This window comes from Hibiscus syriacus, unplaced genomic scaffold (assembly GCF_006381635.1).
Source record: "Hibiscus syriacus cultivar Baekdansim isolate YM2019G1 unplaced genomic scaffold, ASM638163v2 tig00111662_pilon, whole genome shotgun sequence".
NCBI classification, from domain to species: Eukaryota; Viridiplantae; Streptophyta; class Magnoliopsida; order Malvales; family Malvaceae; genus Hibiscus; species Hibiscus syriacus.
The window spans coordinates 758,823-773,132 of record NW_024063150.1 but is presented as its reverse complement, the minus strand read 5'-3'; the positions used below and the strand labels follow the sequence as shown (position 1 = coordinate 773,132).

The 14,310-nt window shown below is 35.9% G+C and overlaps 2 protein-coding genes across 2 annotated transcripts; both read left to right on the top strand.

The window, feature by feature from the left end:
- The first annotated feature begins 379 nt into the window (after positions 1-379).
- LOC120167073 (ethylene-responsive transcription factor ERF105-like) lies at positions 380-1,137 on the top strand. The gene is made up of 2 exons (XM_039176197.1): positions 380-1,065; positions 1,104-1,137. The coding sequence occupies exon 1, from the start codon at positions 403-405 to the stop codon at positions 1,042-1,044; it is 642 nt and encodes a 213-aa protein (XP_039032128.1). The 5' UTR covers positions 380-402; the 3' UTR covers positions 1,045-1,065; positions 1,104-1,137.
- A 2,458-nt stretch (positions 1,138-3,595) lies between these two features.
- Positions 3,596-4,267, top strand: LOC120167061 (ethylene-responsive transcription factor ERF106-like). The gene has a single exon (XM_039176189.1). It carries the CDS (start codon positions 3,619-3,621, stop codon positions 4,204-4,206), a length of 588 nt encoding a protein of 195 aa, XP_039032120.1. The 5' UTR covers positions 3,596-3,618; the 3' UTR covers positions 4,207-4,267.
- Positions 4,268-14,310: the final 10,043 nt, after the last annotated feature.

Here is a 14,310-nt window from a genome sequence, read left to right as displayed (position 1 = left end):
AATTAAAAAATAAAGGTAGATATCTAAAAGTATAATAGAAAAAATTATATGCATTTAAAAGTGTAATAAAAAAAAAGTTAGTACCTATTGTTAAAAAAATCTTTTAAATCATATTTTAAGGTATAGTTTAGGATATAAAAAGTGTATGAAGTAAAAAAAACAGACACGCACTGTTTTGACGGAAGCACGATGAAGAAAAAGTATGGGACCCTGGAGGAAATAATGAATATCAAATGGGATAAAATATTATTATAACCCTCCGGTTTGGACCCACCATGGTGACTTCCAGTGTGTATCCAGGAAGCTCGTGTGAAATCTCCATGGCTTCTTCAATTTGCCTTCTTCTTTCTCTTTATATACTCTTATCCTCTACACTGATCAACTCATCAAACCCACAAACGAATGGCTTCTTTTGAAGAAACATCCGCCTTGGAACTCATAACCCAACACCTCCTCTCTGATTTTGATTCTTCCCCAAACCCCCACAAGTCTTCTCTCTGTCATCGCCGTCCTTCTCTCAACGTCACCATCCCTCACCCCACACCGGTTGTTAATGCGGCTGCCGGCGAGAAAAGGAAGCACTACAGGGGCGTGAGGAGGCGGCCGTGGGGCAAGTTCGCCGCTGAAATCAGAGACCCTAACAGAAAAGGCTCAAGGCTTTGGCTTGGAACCTTCGACACCGCCATTGAAGCTGCTAAAGCTTACGATAGAGCTGCTTTTAAGCTACGTGGAAGCAAGGCCATTTTGAACTTCCCTCTCGAAGCAGGTGAATCGAACTCGACTCCGTCTGAATCAACTCATGACTCGTTCTCGAATAAAAGAAAAAGAAAGGAGGAAGAGGAGAGCATGGAGGGTAAAGCAGTGAAGAAGGAAGAGGTGACGGAGACGGAAACGGGAAGTATGACGACGTCGGGGGTATGTTTAACGCCGTCAAATTGGAATGGGTTTTGGGATGCTGTAGATATGAAGGGAATATTCAGCATACCTCCGTTATCACCGTTGTCTCCGTTTGGGTATTCTATTTCGGGACTTGCCGTTATCTAGCCGTTAATACATCGGCAAGGTATGCTGATGTGGCTGGTTGATTTATCCACCGTCTAGTGTGAAGTTAACGGCCGTGAAGAAGTGTTGTCAGTGTACATAAAGAAGAGTTTAGGGTTTCAAAAGCAATGCTGCAACCTAATCCTTTTTGTTGAATTAAAAATTGTATTTGTTTCTTTATTCGTTTATTTAATGAAATATTTTGATTTGAAATTATTTTTAAAATGATATAAATATTATTATATGAATGTTTTTTTAGATATCAATTAATACGAAATGTTTAACGTATGATAGCCTAATTTAAGGTTAACAAAGGGTAAGGAAAGAGTGTAACAAAAATATGTTATAAAAAATAATATTTTTGATTGAGCGCAATTTAAGATATTAATTTTTTATTAATATGTTTTTGTTGCATTTTATAATATTTTCGGTTGACAACAAAAAATATTACATTTTTCATAATATTTTCAATTCAATCGAAAATATTGAAAAATTAATATTTTAAGTTACATTCTATCAAAAATATTATATATTTACATCAATTTTTTTAGTTCCTTAATCATAAATTAGGACACCATGATGAGAAATTCATTGATGGTGTGTAAAGTTAATTATAAGATAAACCGTATAAATATTCATTAATGTTTGAGTAAATTTATATAAATATTAATTAATGTTTGAATAAGTTTTGTTTTTCTCATTGAAATTTTAAATTAATGAATTAGTCATTAATATTATCAATGTAATAAATTGATCATTAACAATTGTTACTAAAAATAATGGAACTCTGATATGACACATTAAACCGATAACGTGAGATTATTTTACATGTTTGACTTTTCAAAGCTTTTGACCGACATTTATGAGAGAAAAAATTAAAAAGAAATATATTCATTTTCTCCCATAGCCACCGTCGTAATCTATTTTCTTCATTCAGTTCATCCTCATCCCTGCTTAACTAAAATATGATCCTCTTCTCACGAAAAATCTTAGAAATGCACCCCTAAAAAAGTTTTTATGTACAACTTGTAGATCCCCGCTTAACTAAAATATGAATCTTATTCTCATGAAGACTATGTCAATGACGTGACTCGATTTGAATTAAATATGATCTGATGTCTATTTGAATTTGAATTAACCTGATATTTAACTGGTTAAGATCCAAATCTTTTAGACCCGAATTGATATTGATCCAAACTGAACATAATCCGACCTGAAATAGAACTGAACTTGATTTCAAAACAACTTGAGAATGACCTAAACAGATTAAACCCAGAATAAACCTAATCAGAGTCGAACTATTCAATACATAAATCATATTCAACTTGATTTGACTTGACATGGTACGATCTAAAACTTAAACAATTACCTAATTTTACATCCTTAGTGAAGTGATGCTGAGGTGAGGGATGATTGTCCCTCATAAAATTTTTGGTAGATTAAGTTTAAGTAAAATTAAATTTTTATCTTCATCGATTTAAATTTGAATAAAATTAAACTTTTATCTTCTTCAATTTTTAAATTAAATATTTAATAAATATTTATTATTTTCAACTTAGATAATTGTTTTCCTAATGTTTGATTTTAATTCAATCCGTCTCTAATTATCTAAGCAGCCTGATCATTATTACGAATAAATATCAACAAATACAATCTTAATAACTTGGGGAAAAGATGCATACATGCAAGATATGATTTGGGGTAGGGTTTTTGGCAACAAGTGGTGGATAGAGGAACTTTTTGCTTGCATCTGGTCATTTCACACTTGGAATTGATGATGAAGTTGTCAAATAAAATGACAATCAACTTTATGAGTCGGTTGGGTGTGGATCCCTCCAAGTAGTCAATCCAATTGCGTATAGAGTTTTGTCTCTTGCAATGTCGACACCATATTGCTTGCACAAGTTGTAAGGTCACAGCAGCCTATTACAAACATATCTGTATATATAAAATTAGGGTCATAGTTTAAGAAACTGATGAATTTAGATTTTATTCGATCTGATAAAATTGTTTTTAAAAGATTTTAAGTTTAATATGTTCAATTTTATAAGAATGAATTTGAGTTACATTAAGTTTGAGTTTAATATGAAAAATTCCTGATCCAACTCACTCGAGTAATAATATAATCTAAAGATATTATAATATCTATCTCTATATTTTTATTAATCAGATCCCTATTTTACCATATATATATATTTATGGATATGGTTCAAACAGTGAAATAAATATACACTTTAAATTAATTCAGATCAAAATGAAATGCATATTTTAAGTCGAATCGAATTCGATCAAGTTTGGATAAGGAATATGTACTTCCGAGTCAAATTGGTAAAAAGATCAGACCCAGTCTAAGCAGTGCCATCTCTAATAAAAACACAGAAACATTTTCACGTATGTTATGTCTAGTGCCAACTTGAACAACCCTATTCAAAGGACCCCATCTACCCCTCGTTTTCTCAAAGGATAAGATCATCCACCCAGCACACATGATTTTGGGTAAAACCGTGTGCACAAACAGTAAAACTCCATATATATATATGCAGTTTTATGCACCATATATTGTTGGAGACCTTTAAAATGGCTACCCTGGAAGAATCAACAACACTCGAGTTCATCCGGCGGCACCTGCTCAGCGACTTTGCCTCCGCCGATGCTTTTATAAACAGCCTGGAGTTCGGTCTATCTCAGGTACACGAAGCTGTTGAGTTAGAGTCTCCGAGTTCCATGATTTCGGACTCAACGAGGAACGAGCAGAAGGTGTCGCTTTCCGAAGAGAGGAAGCGTTATCGAGGCGTACGGAGACGACCGTGGGGAAAGTTTGCGGCGGAGATCCGAGACCCCAACCGGAAGGGAAGTCGGGTCTGGTTAGGTACTTTCGGTAACGACGTCGATGCTGCCAAGGCTTATGATTGTGCGGCGTTTAAAATGAGGGGTCACAAAGCTATATTGAATTTTCCGCTCGAAGCCGGGGAGGGTGGCCAGCCGCCGGCTGCTACGGGTAGAAAAAGGAGAAGAGGGATGGGAAATCAATTCCTGGAAATTGACGTCACGTCGCCGGATAGTATGGCTTGGGATGTGAAGGAAGAAGAGGGTGAACTAGATGTTGATGATGATCAGAATGGACTGACGTTATTAACTAGAAAACGTGTTATGCTGACAGGTTAATGTTGAGCTATATCATTAATGCCTAGTTCGATTCAAATATAAATGCACTATAATTACTATATATTGTCCATCAAATGTATGTAAAGTTTTGTTAAGAGAGTAGTGCATGTTTTCGATTTTAAATTTGCATGTATTCGATTTTAAATTTGTATATATATGTACATTAAATTGGCGTTTTCTCGAAAAATCACCGATGACCGGTATATTTATCAATCTAACACCGGTCAGATTATATTTTTTGATCTAACACCTGTAGCAGCAAAACGCGCTCTTGTCCCGCGTTATATGTTGCTTTAGTGCCACGTGGGGTATAGCGCGCCCCCTGTACCGCGCTATACGCTGACATGGCTTACACGTGGGTATAGCGCGGCCCCTGATCTGCGCTATACGCCACGTAGGGGTATAGCGCTGCCCATGCTCAGCGCTATACCTAGGTATGAATTATATTTAGCGCGAACCAGAATAATTACATATAGCGCGGTGCAGGTACCGCTCCTTATATAGTTATAAATACCATTCGCTCCCCGTTAAGTTTCTCACATCTCCTCACATCTCTCTCCTCTAACTTATAAATTAATACAACAATTCCGTCAACGAGTAATAATTCTGGTAATTTTCTCATATTTGATTTAGAAGTTCGTGCGATTTTTCGTTATAAATTTTGTTATAATTTTTTTATTATACTTATTGTTTATTATGATTATTTGAAAAAATATTATACTAATTATTTTCAATTAATTTTTGTGTTTGTAAAATTGAAAAGCAGGAGCATACGTCAAAATAGTTTTGCGGTACAGATAATAATATAAAATTATATTATGTAAATTATTTACGTTGATGTGTAAAAAATTTATTGTTTATATTTTCGTTCATATATAATTTATTTAATCAGGTTTGTTTCAGTTATTTTTTTTGCAGATATAATATTGCCGCACTTTTAAGCTCAAAGAATGACGCGACTTTCAGCTATTGTTTATTATGATGGTGAAATTCGAGAAGATGAAACCAGCGTTGTTTTCGTATCAAATGAGTGTGTTAAAATATCATTCAAGAGAAACATAACTCTTGAGGAGCTGATAACGAAGATTTCGAGAAAGATTCATGTTTGAAGTAGTAGAAGAATGTCGTCGTTGCAGTACAGATTTCCAACATCATTGTTGCCATTAACTTATACAGCGTTTGAACTTTCGAACAATGATGATGTTCAAATGATAGTTGAAGCTCAAAGTAATTATTCAGATGCCGCTAATGAGATGTATGCATATTTTGTTCAAGTGCGTGTTGTTCGGGGTCAATCTTTAAGCTCCCACTATGGGTTGGGTGAACAAGTTGATCAAGTTGACAGCCCGGCTACAGTAATGTGTAATGATTTTAATGCCATAATGGAGAGACATTCATCCGCAACTCCTTACGATATGTACCGAGGTGGGTCTACGAACAATCCGTATGGCAACATGCGTCCAGTTCAAGGGGAAGGCATTCATCTACAAATTTCTTTGACCATATGGAGATGCCATCGACGCAACCATCTGTGCAGTTTCCATTTGACACGATAGCTTCAAGCTCCAGGGGGAGGCATTCGACTGCGAGTTTTTTCGATCTCAATGTCGATATGCCTTCCAGTTAAAGGGGAAGGCGTGCAAGTAGTAGGTTCTTCGACCTAAATGTGGATAGCATAGAGGAACCATAATCTCCAACAGAAGAACCGTTTCGTGAGCCTGATGTGGATGGTGCTGAGATGGACTATTCATTCACCCATAATCACCGCAATTCAACTCCGATGATGATGAAGTTCCAGGAAATGTGGCATAAACTGACCCTCCTGCACACATATATGAAGCTGATTATGGTGCAATGTATGGGCCAAAATTTGTGGATATACCTCATCTCGGTGACTATGGATATTACTCATCAATAAATAATGGTGAGTTATATTTAGGCATGGAGTTTTCAAGCAAAGAAGAAGTGGTGATGGCTATAAAAAATTACAATATCCGTAATTCTGTTCAGTCCAGAGTCAATCGATCGACGATAGAAAAATATGTATGTTATTGTGCCCGACGCGAAAACGAATGCAATTGGATGGTTCGCGTATCAAAATGAAGAGGAAAAACAACATATGAGAACTAATAGTATACAACGGTCCTCACACATGTTGTGCTGGAGGAGTCAACCAAGATCATCCCAACTTGGACTCTGAAATGATATGCCAAGCCATCATGCCCATGGTAAAAACAAGCTCTCATATAGTTGTTGCAGTGTTGATTTCAGCTATACAATCGCAGTATGGGTACGCTGTCTCCTATAAAAAAGCTTGGTTGGCAAAACAAAATGCTATTGTCAAACTTCATGGAGAATGGGATGCATCTTACAACAAACTTCTAGGTTGGTTTAGGCTGGTGCGGACGTTGAATCCTGGGAAAATTGTGGACTTCGAAACCTCCTATGCATACCATAATGATCGATTTCTTCGCGATCGAAGCCAATTCTACCGGGTTTTTTGGAGTTACCCACAGTGCGTTAATGCTGCCAAATACTGCAAGCCTGTGGTCCAGATCGACGGACTTTCTTGTATGGAAAAAACAAGCAAGTTTTATTATTGGTAGTTGTCCAAGATGACAATCGCAACATTCTTCTAGTTGCTTTTGCTCTTGTCGAATGAGAAGATACAGATTCTTGGGCTTTTTTCTCCGAAATTTACGTGCATATGTTATCACGAGGGAAAACATCTGTGTCATTTCATATCGCAGAGTTGGGATCAAAGCAACAATGGAGTCTTTGGGTCCAATGTGGCAACCACCCTTTGTCCAACATAGGTATTGTCTCCGACACATTGTTGCGAACTATCATGGAAGGTACAAGAAGAATGATGAGCGTCAATTAATTGTGCGCATGAGTAAGTGAAACTGATGTAGTTTGTTTTCTTTCAATCGTTTTAATTTTGCAAAGAAAGTAAGTTAGTAAGTTATACATTTTTTAATCAGGTTACGAACTACTTCCTCGAACGTTTGAGTCAATGCTTCAAGATTTGAGGGCGAAGAACGAGGAAGGATACGATTACATCAGCCTCATCGATAAAGAAATGTGGACGAACGCATATGATGGTGGATATCGATATGGACACATGACGACCAACTTGGCAGAGGCAATCAATTCAACTTTAAAGGGTGCACGTCACTTACCAGTAGCGGCATTGGTAAAGACTACATATTTTCGTTTGGGGGAGCTTTTTGCGAAGCTTGGGGGACAAGCTCAAACCTGGATGCAAGGCGGTCATGTTTATCACCCTAGATTAGTTGCATATCTACAGAAAAAAATTGTTGCATCAAATGGAATATATGTAACAAGCTTCTCTAGAAGGCATGAAATGTTTCGTGTCACAAAGTTGTCGCGACCTCTTCAAGGATTAAAGTTGTGTCATTAAGAGTAAATCTAAGGGACATAACGTGCGAATGCGGGTTTTTTCAAGCTCTAAAGTATCCATGCTCTCATGTGATAGCAGCTTGCTCGCATACACATCAAGACTATAACCATTTTGTGGATCCCGCATACCTACTATCTGAAGTTTTTAAGGTATACGAATTTGAGTTTCCCCCCATAGGTAATAACAAAGACCCTGATGAGGTTCAAGATTGGCTTCCTATTGTACCAAATCCGAGTTTATTGAAGGAGCGTGGTCATCCAAAATCCAATCGAATTCATTGCGATATGGATATTCGAGAAAGATCTAGACAAGACAGAAGATGTGGGCATTGTAGAAACCCAGGACACACTAGAAAAACATGTCCACTTCTGTTGCCATCAAGTAACAATTGATGAGGAAATGATGTATATGTTTATCAAATAATAATTCTTGTACTTTGATTTGCATTTACTTCAAGTTAATGTCATTCGATAATCGCTGATGAAGATTAAAAAAACGAACACAATCATTAAATTTTATCAAACTAATAACAATTTGGTATTTGAATATAATTTTAAATACAACAAACTTACAATAAGAATTAAATGATAAATGACAACCAAATTACAATAACTGATTTTAAATGGTAATAAAAAAAATTAACTGAAATACATTAAAAAAAGTCTAACAAATTTAACAAAATAAAGTAAATACAAATATAATAAAAAAATCTATCGATGCCTGCGACGCGAATGTGTTCCGCAGGGCGGTGGCTGTCGGTCTCGAGGAGGATTTCTTCATATCACTGGTTCTGACTCCTCGCTGTCATCATCATCACCATCGTCGTCGTCATCGTCATGAGCATATACATTAGGTTGATGACGAGCTTATGACGATGAAGCACCTCCATAGAATAAGGACCCTGGAGGTGTATGACTGACTATCCTACCGGCCTGCGAAAACTGGGAAAACTCATAAAACCCAGACATCGCTGAGTGTGAAAACTGTACAGGAGGTGTCTGTGTTGCGCCCATGGGTGATGAGACTGAACCCGCTAGATATCCAGTAATGAACCCTAAGTCAGATCTGCAAACATAGACCCATAATAGCCTCCAGGAGGGGTCATCTGTGACGGTGGTGGCGGCGGGGTTATAAAGCCAGGTGAAGGCAGCGGCGGCGACATCTGGTAATGGAAAGGCGGCGGCATCATATATGGTTGCGGCATCATAAATGACTGCGGTGGCTGCTGTGAAGGTCCTGCTGGTGCAGCTGAGGATGAACCGGAAGCACCTACTCTCCGTCCACGAGTCGGGGGACGATGGTGTTGTGTCGATGAACGTCCCTGTCGACGTCGCAGAAAGGTCTGCCCTCGTGCATCCTCGGGAAGCAGAAACAGTTTCCTGTTACTGTTGAACCACTCATAATAACTGTCAGCAAACATCAAGAGGTCATCAAAAATGGGCTCTCTACGGGGAAGGCGCCGATGTCGATCCTCCCACAACACGACCCACTCATGATGCCTCACCAGCCAATCTGTATCTGTCTTGTCGCGTCTATCTAAGCTATGCAACTCGTCCATATTGCGAGGTGCTTCTGAAATTGGTTGAAAACAACCAAACTGCCAGAGCACACAATCAGTAGAGTGCCACTCGACGGTCGCATAACAGATCAGAGGGACCATCGCCATCCAAACATCTGATTGGCCCCTCAACTCAGGTGGGATCACCGCCCTCACATCATCAGTACAATATGGCACCCATTCAAACTAAAACAAATATTATATAATTTTTTATCAAAATAATAATCTAATTATATAACTATAATCTAAAATCAATTTTTAAACATTAAAATTCATACCTGTGTGCCAGCCTTCTGATCGATTAGCACCCTAATTTTTTTCTAAATCATCAGGTAGCTCCTGATGATTTTTCCTATTAGTAGACCACCTATTCAAGGAAAAAAAATTATTATACGCTGTATAAAATTATTAATATACAAAATCAGTTTTATAATTACCTCAGAAGTAGTGGAAATACGAATGGGTTCTTCACAACGGGACATAAAAAGGGCAATCGATACCATGCCCAAGACTGTAGCAGCAAGAGACATCCGCCGATAGCATTACGCCTGTAGTCTGTGGCTCCACATATCTCCCTGTACAGCAAAGCCAAAACTGCCGAGCCCCAACTGAATGATCCGGCCAGACGAAAGTCGCTAAGATGTCGCAACCACATGCAGTTAACTAGGTTGCGCGATTTGTCCGGCATCAGCAACCCTCCTATGAACTGCAGTATGCATGCCTGTGCATACATCTTAACTTCATCCTCAGAGGCGTCTACGCTCAACTCCCGAAAATTGGCATCTAACCAATTTAATGGTATCCTACCTTCGATAAAACTTTCCGGGACACGTCCTAGATTATCCCGGCACAAAGTAGTCCAGGAACCCTACGAGATCCCTGATATCACATCTCCATCCACCGGAAGCCCTAGGTGCATAGTAACATCCTCAAGTGTAATCGTGCACTCTCCGCACGGAAGATGGAATGTGTGGGTCTCCGGCCTCCACCGCTCTACTAAGGCAGAAATAAGTTCTGGTTCTATCTTACAGTGACCCTGATATCTACCTATGTAACCAAATTCAATCTCTACTAAATACGGCAAGGCACAACTAGGTATCACTAACTTAAGGTTCCTAATAAAATAATCTAATACACGGTCCTTCTCCTAAAATTAAATAATTACACAAATTAATTCTTAATCTAATAATCATGTATTAAATAAATCAACAAATTATTACAAATAATTTAAATTAAATTAAAACGTTAAAATGTTACCGTATCAGCAAAGTGTCGAGATATATGATTTCCATCCAAGCGAAGTAGATCGCCTTCCATTATATATCTGTAAAAAAATTATATTAGTAAAATATTAAATAAAGAAAAATACTTAAATAAATTAAATACATAATATTAAAAATATTATAAAATATACCTTAAATAGAGAGAGTATTTGAGAGAATATGGTGTGATGAAAGTAATAGAGGATGGGATATTTATAGGGAGGATGGGGGGTAATTAAAGGTATAGCGCGCCCCTTATATCGCGCTATACCCCACGTGTCAGATAAACAACTATAGCGCAGATCAGGGGCCGCGCTATACCCACGTGTAAGTCATGTCAGCATATAGCGCGGTACAGGGGGCGCGCTATACCACACGTGGCGCCAAATCAGCATATAACGCGAGACAGGGAGCGCGCTTTACTGCTACGGGTGTTAGATCGAAAATATAATCTGACAGTGTTAGATCGGTAAATATACCGGTCATCGGTGATTTTTCGGGAAAAACGTCTATTAAATTAGTTAAATTCGAATAATTTAAAAAGAATATATAATTTAATATCATAAATTTATTTTTTAAAATGTGTTTTTATTCTAACATTAATATTGATTTTTTAATTTAAATTAATTTTTTAACTTAAAGCAAATCAAGTAAAAATATAATAATTGAATCGATCAATTTCCATTTAATAGTCGGAGGTGATTACAATATAATATCTATTTATAATCTTTTTAACCATTGACAACACACTACAAACATAGCTCTTCGAACTCAAAAAATTAAAGAAGAAACAACACTCCCTTTAACTACTGAAATTATTTAATAGATTTAAATCAATAAAAATTTATTTCAATGATGTGATCTATTCTCATCCCTATTTATAAACTTCATTTTAATTTATTTAATTTTAAATTATAGAGTCAGTTGGTTGAACTATACATTTCCATGCAGGGGTGTTCATTTCTAGGTATTCACTTTTTTGAGTACTCGAAATATCGAGTACATGAAAATTTCAGACACTAAAGCTCGATTTATAATAATCAAGAGTACCCACAAATCATGTACCTTCAAAACTCGGGTACCCCTTTAATTTAGATAACGGGTGTTGGAACGGTCCTTAAGTTCGGGAACGTCACTTGATTATATATTTGGAAAAGTTTAGGTTTTATTTTGAAAATAAGTATGGAATCACTATCGACATTTGAGTTAGATAAGTCGAATACCTAAAAATGTATTTTAAAATAATTTTAAGAAAAAACATTTAAAAAAGATAAAAGTGATATGCGTTTAATCAGAAATTGATTTTTAAAATGTTTCTACGAATATAGAAAAATGAGTGAATCTCTTTTAAAATATTTGACTCGATGAATTTAGAAAAAATGAGTGCGAATTTAGAAAAAATGAGTGCGAATTTAGAAAAATGAGTGAATCCTTTTATTTCTATGAATTTAGAAAAATGAGTGAATCTCTTTTAAAATGTTTAACTTGATGGAAATTGTTTTATTCACTCGGTTTTATTTGAAAGGGGTGTCCCCTTACTACGTGAATTAATGAAATTGTAACCAAGTTATGTTGGGAGTAATTCCATTAACCCACGTCGCGAGACCACATTGCCTTTATTTATTTTGAAAAACAAGAAAACAAATGCATGATTTATGATGCATCATTAATAAATGTCATGTACAAAATGCATGAGATATCAAGGGTAGCAAATAAAGTGAAAAAGACACTAAAATATTTATATTTATTAGAATTTAAAATTTGATGGAATATCTTTTCACCCGTGCGTTTTAAGGAAATGCAACCTAGGTTTTTGGATGTTTTCCCATAGATTTCTTTTCATTCGGGACGTAACCACAAAATAGAATATAATTTATTTTGCATTAAAATATTTTTATTATATGAAAAATAAATACATATATAAGAAAGAGATATTTTTATTTAGAAATCAGGAAATATATATATATACACACACATTTTTTTTATAAAAAATACAAGGTACATATACCTAACAAATAAATAAAAATATTATTTTTATTCGAATAAACCTCAGAATAATACTCCAATTTTTTAGAGGTCTTCCATAAATTAGTCGAACATCAAGGAGACCTCATAAAAACCTTAAGTACTAAAAGTAACATTTTTAGATACAAATATGTATAATAAAATATATAATGAATGTATCTTTTAATATATATATATATACTAATTATATCTTTTAATATATATTAATTATATCATATATTTAAAAAAAATCATAACTACATATTAAAAAATGTTATTTAAAACTATGAAATTGGTACATAAGTTAAAATATAAGGGTTAAATAATAAATAAACAATAAGCAATCGCATAAATAAATCAAGCAACAACCAAACAGTGACTAAAATATAAAAACATAAATTAACAGTCAAAATCAGTAATATTAGAAAGTAATAAAGCAGAGCAAGTAAGGACTGAACTATAAGGTTCATAAAATTAGAGAACCAAATTAGAAACTCAAAAAGCCTCGACTTGAGGACCAGATTGCATTAAATCGAAATAGGTGGAGCCCTTACACAAAAACCCCCTGATGTAAAACACGGGGAACCCTAACTCCTCTTCAACCTCAAAACGGTAGCGTTTAGCAACCGTATAAATGACCTGTTATGACCCCAGAGAAACCCTAGCCTTATTTCATATTTTCTCCAGTCGTTTTGTGTCTCCCATCTCCCAAAACTCTCATATTCCTTTTGTTTCCTTCTCACCCGAGGAACCTCAAAGCCACCGTGGTCACCGTCTTAAACCGCTCCGATAAGGGGCCAACAACCCTCAAATACTCCTAAAACGAAACCCCCTAACCTTCTTGTCCCTTAAACCGAACCAGAAAACCACCAAAAACTCAAAAATCTCCATTTTGAACCGCAAATAACCAGATCTAAGCTCTGAACCATAAATGCGAAGGCTTACCCTTGTTACCCCAGGGTTTTACCGGTCCCGATAATGATTTCTCCTTGCTTCGGTGAATCCAACAGCCGTGTGCCTTTAAGAACAGGGAGTTCTCACTTTTTCTTTTTGTTTTTTCTCTCTTTTTTTCGAAAGTCCCCCTCCCCTCTTGGTTGTTGATGGATTCCCCACTTTTATGTTGCTCGAATGGTTGTTATATATGTCCCTTTTCTCCCTTCTGATGATAAAAATCTTTCCTTTTTGTTTTTTCATTTTGTTTTTCTTGCGTGTGATCCTTGGGGGAAAAGGAATTACCTTTCCCCGTTGATGACTCCACCGTGGCTTGATCGAGAGCTCTTGTTGGCTCTACTATCCCTTTTCGACTTGTGGGTGAATGGAGACCTCTGCCACTGTCATGGTTGTGACAGATGGAACATGGCAGAAGGGAACAACCGATTTATACGAACACTGAATAGTGCGGGGACCAGATTCACAGACGCGTCTTGTAACACCTTAACCAATATATGTATTCGAATACGAGTCAAAATATCACGTATCATTTACCAACATATTGTAGTTGAAAACCAATACAATTTTGAATTTTTAAAACTTATCCAATTAAATCCTTCCAATAGAATAATATAATCACTTAAAATCATATTATAATATATAAACATCCAGCAACTCGATAGTTCTATATTATTTTCTATCATAAAGTAAACTGCCTAATAATTATCTAATTAAAATATTTTATTTATTCTAATAAAATATAACTTTGATCTAAAATACAAAACTTAGATTCATATTTATATTCATAATAATATATATCAGACATTTCTTATTCGTATACATGCCATTTAGAAAATTTAAAAGAGTAGGATGTCATTACTGATACTTGTAATTATTCTTTATTTATCGATGTCAAGCTCCACTCC

Excerpts from the sequence above, each read along its gene's own strand:
- LOC120167061 (XM_039176189.1), top strand. The coding sequence starts at position 3,619 with ATGGCTACCCTGGAAGAATCAACAACACTCGAGTTCATCCGGCGGCAC.
- LOC120167073 (XM_039176197.1), top strand. The coding sequence starts at position 403 with ATGGCTTCTTTTGAAGAAACATCCGCCTTGGAACTCATAACCCAACAC.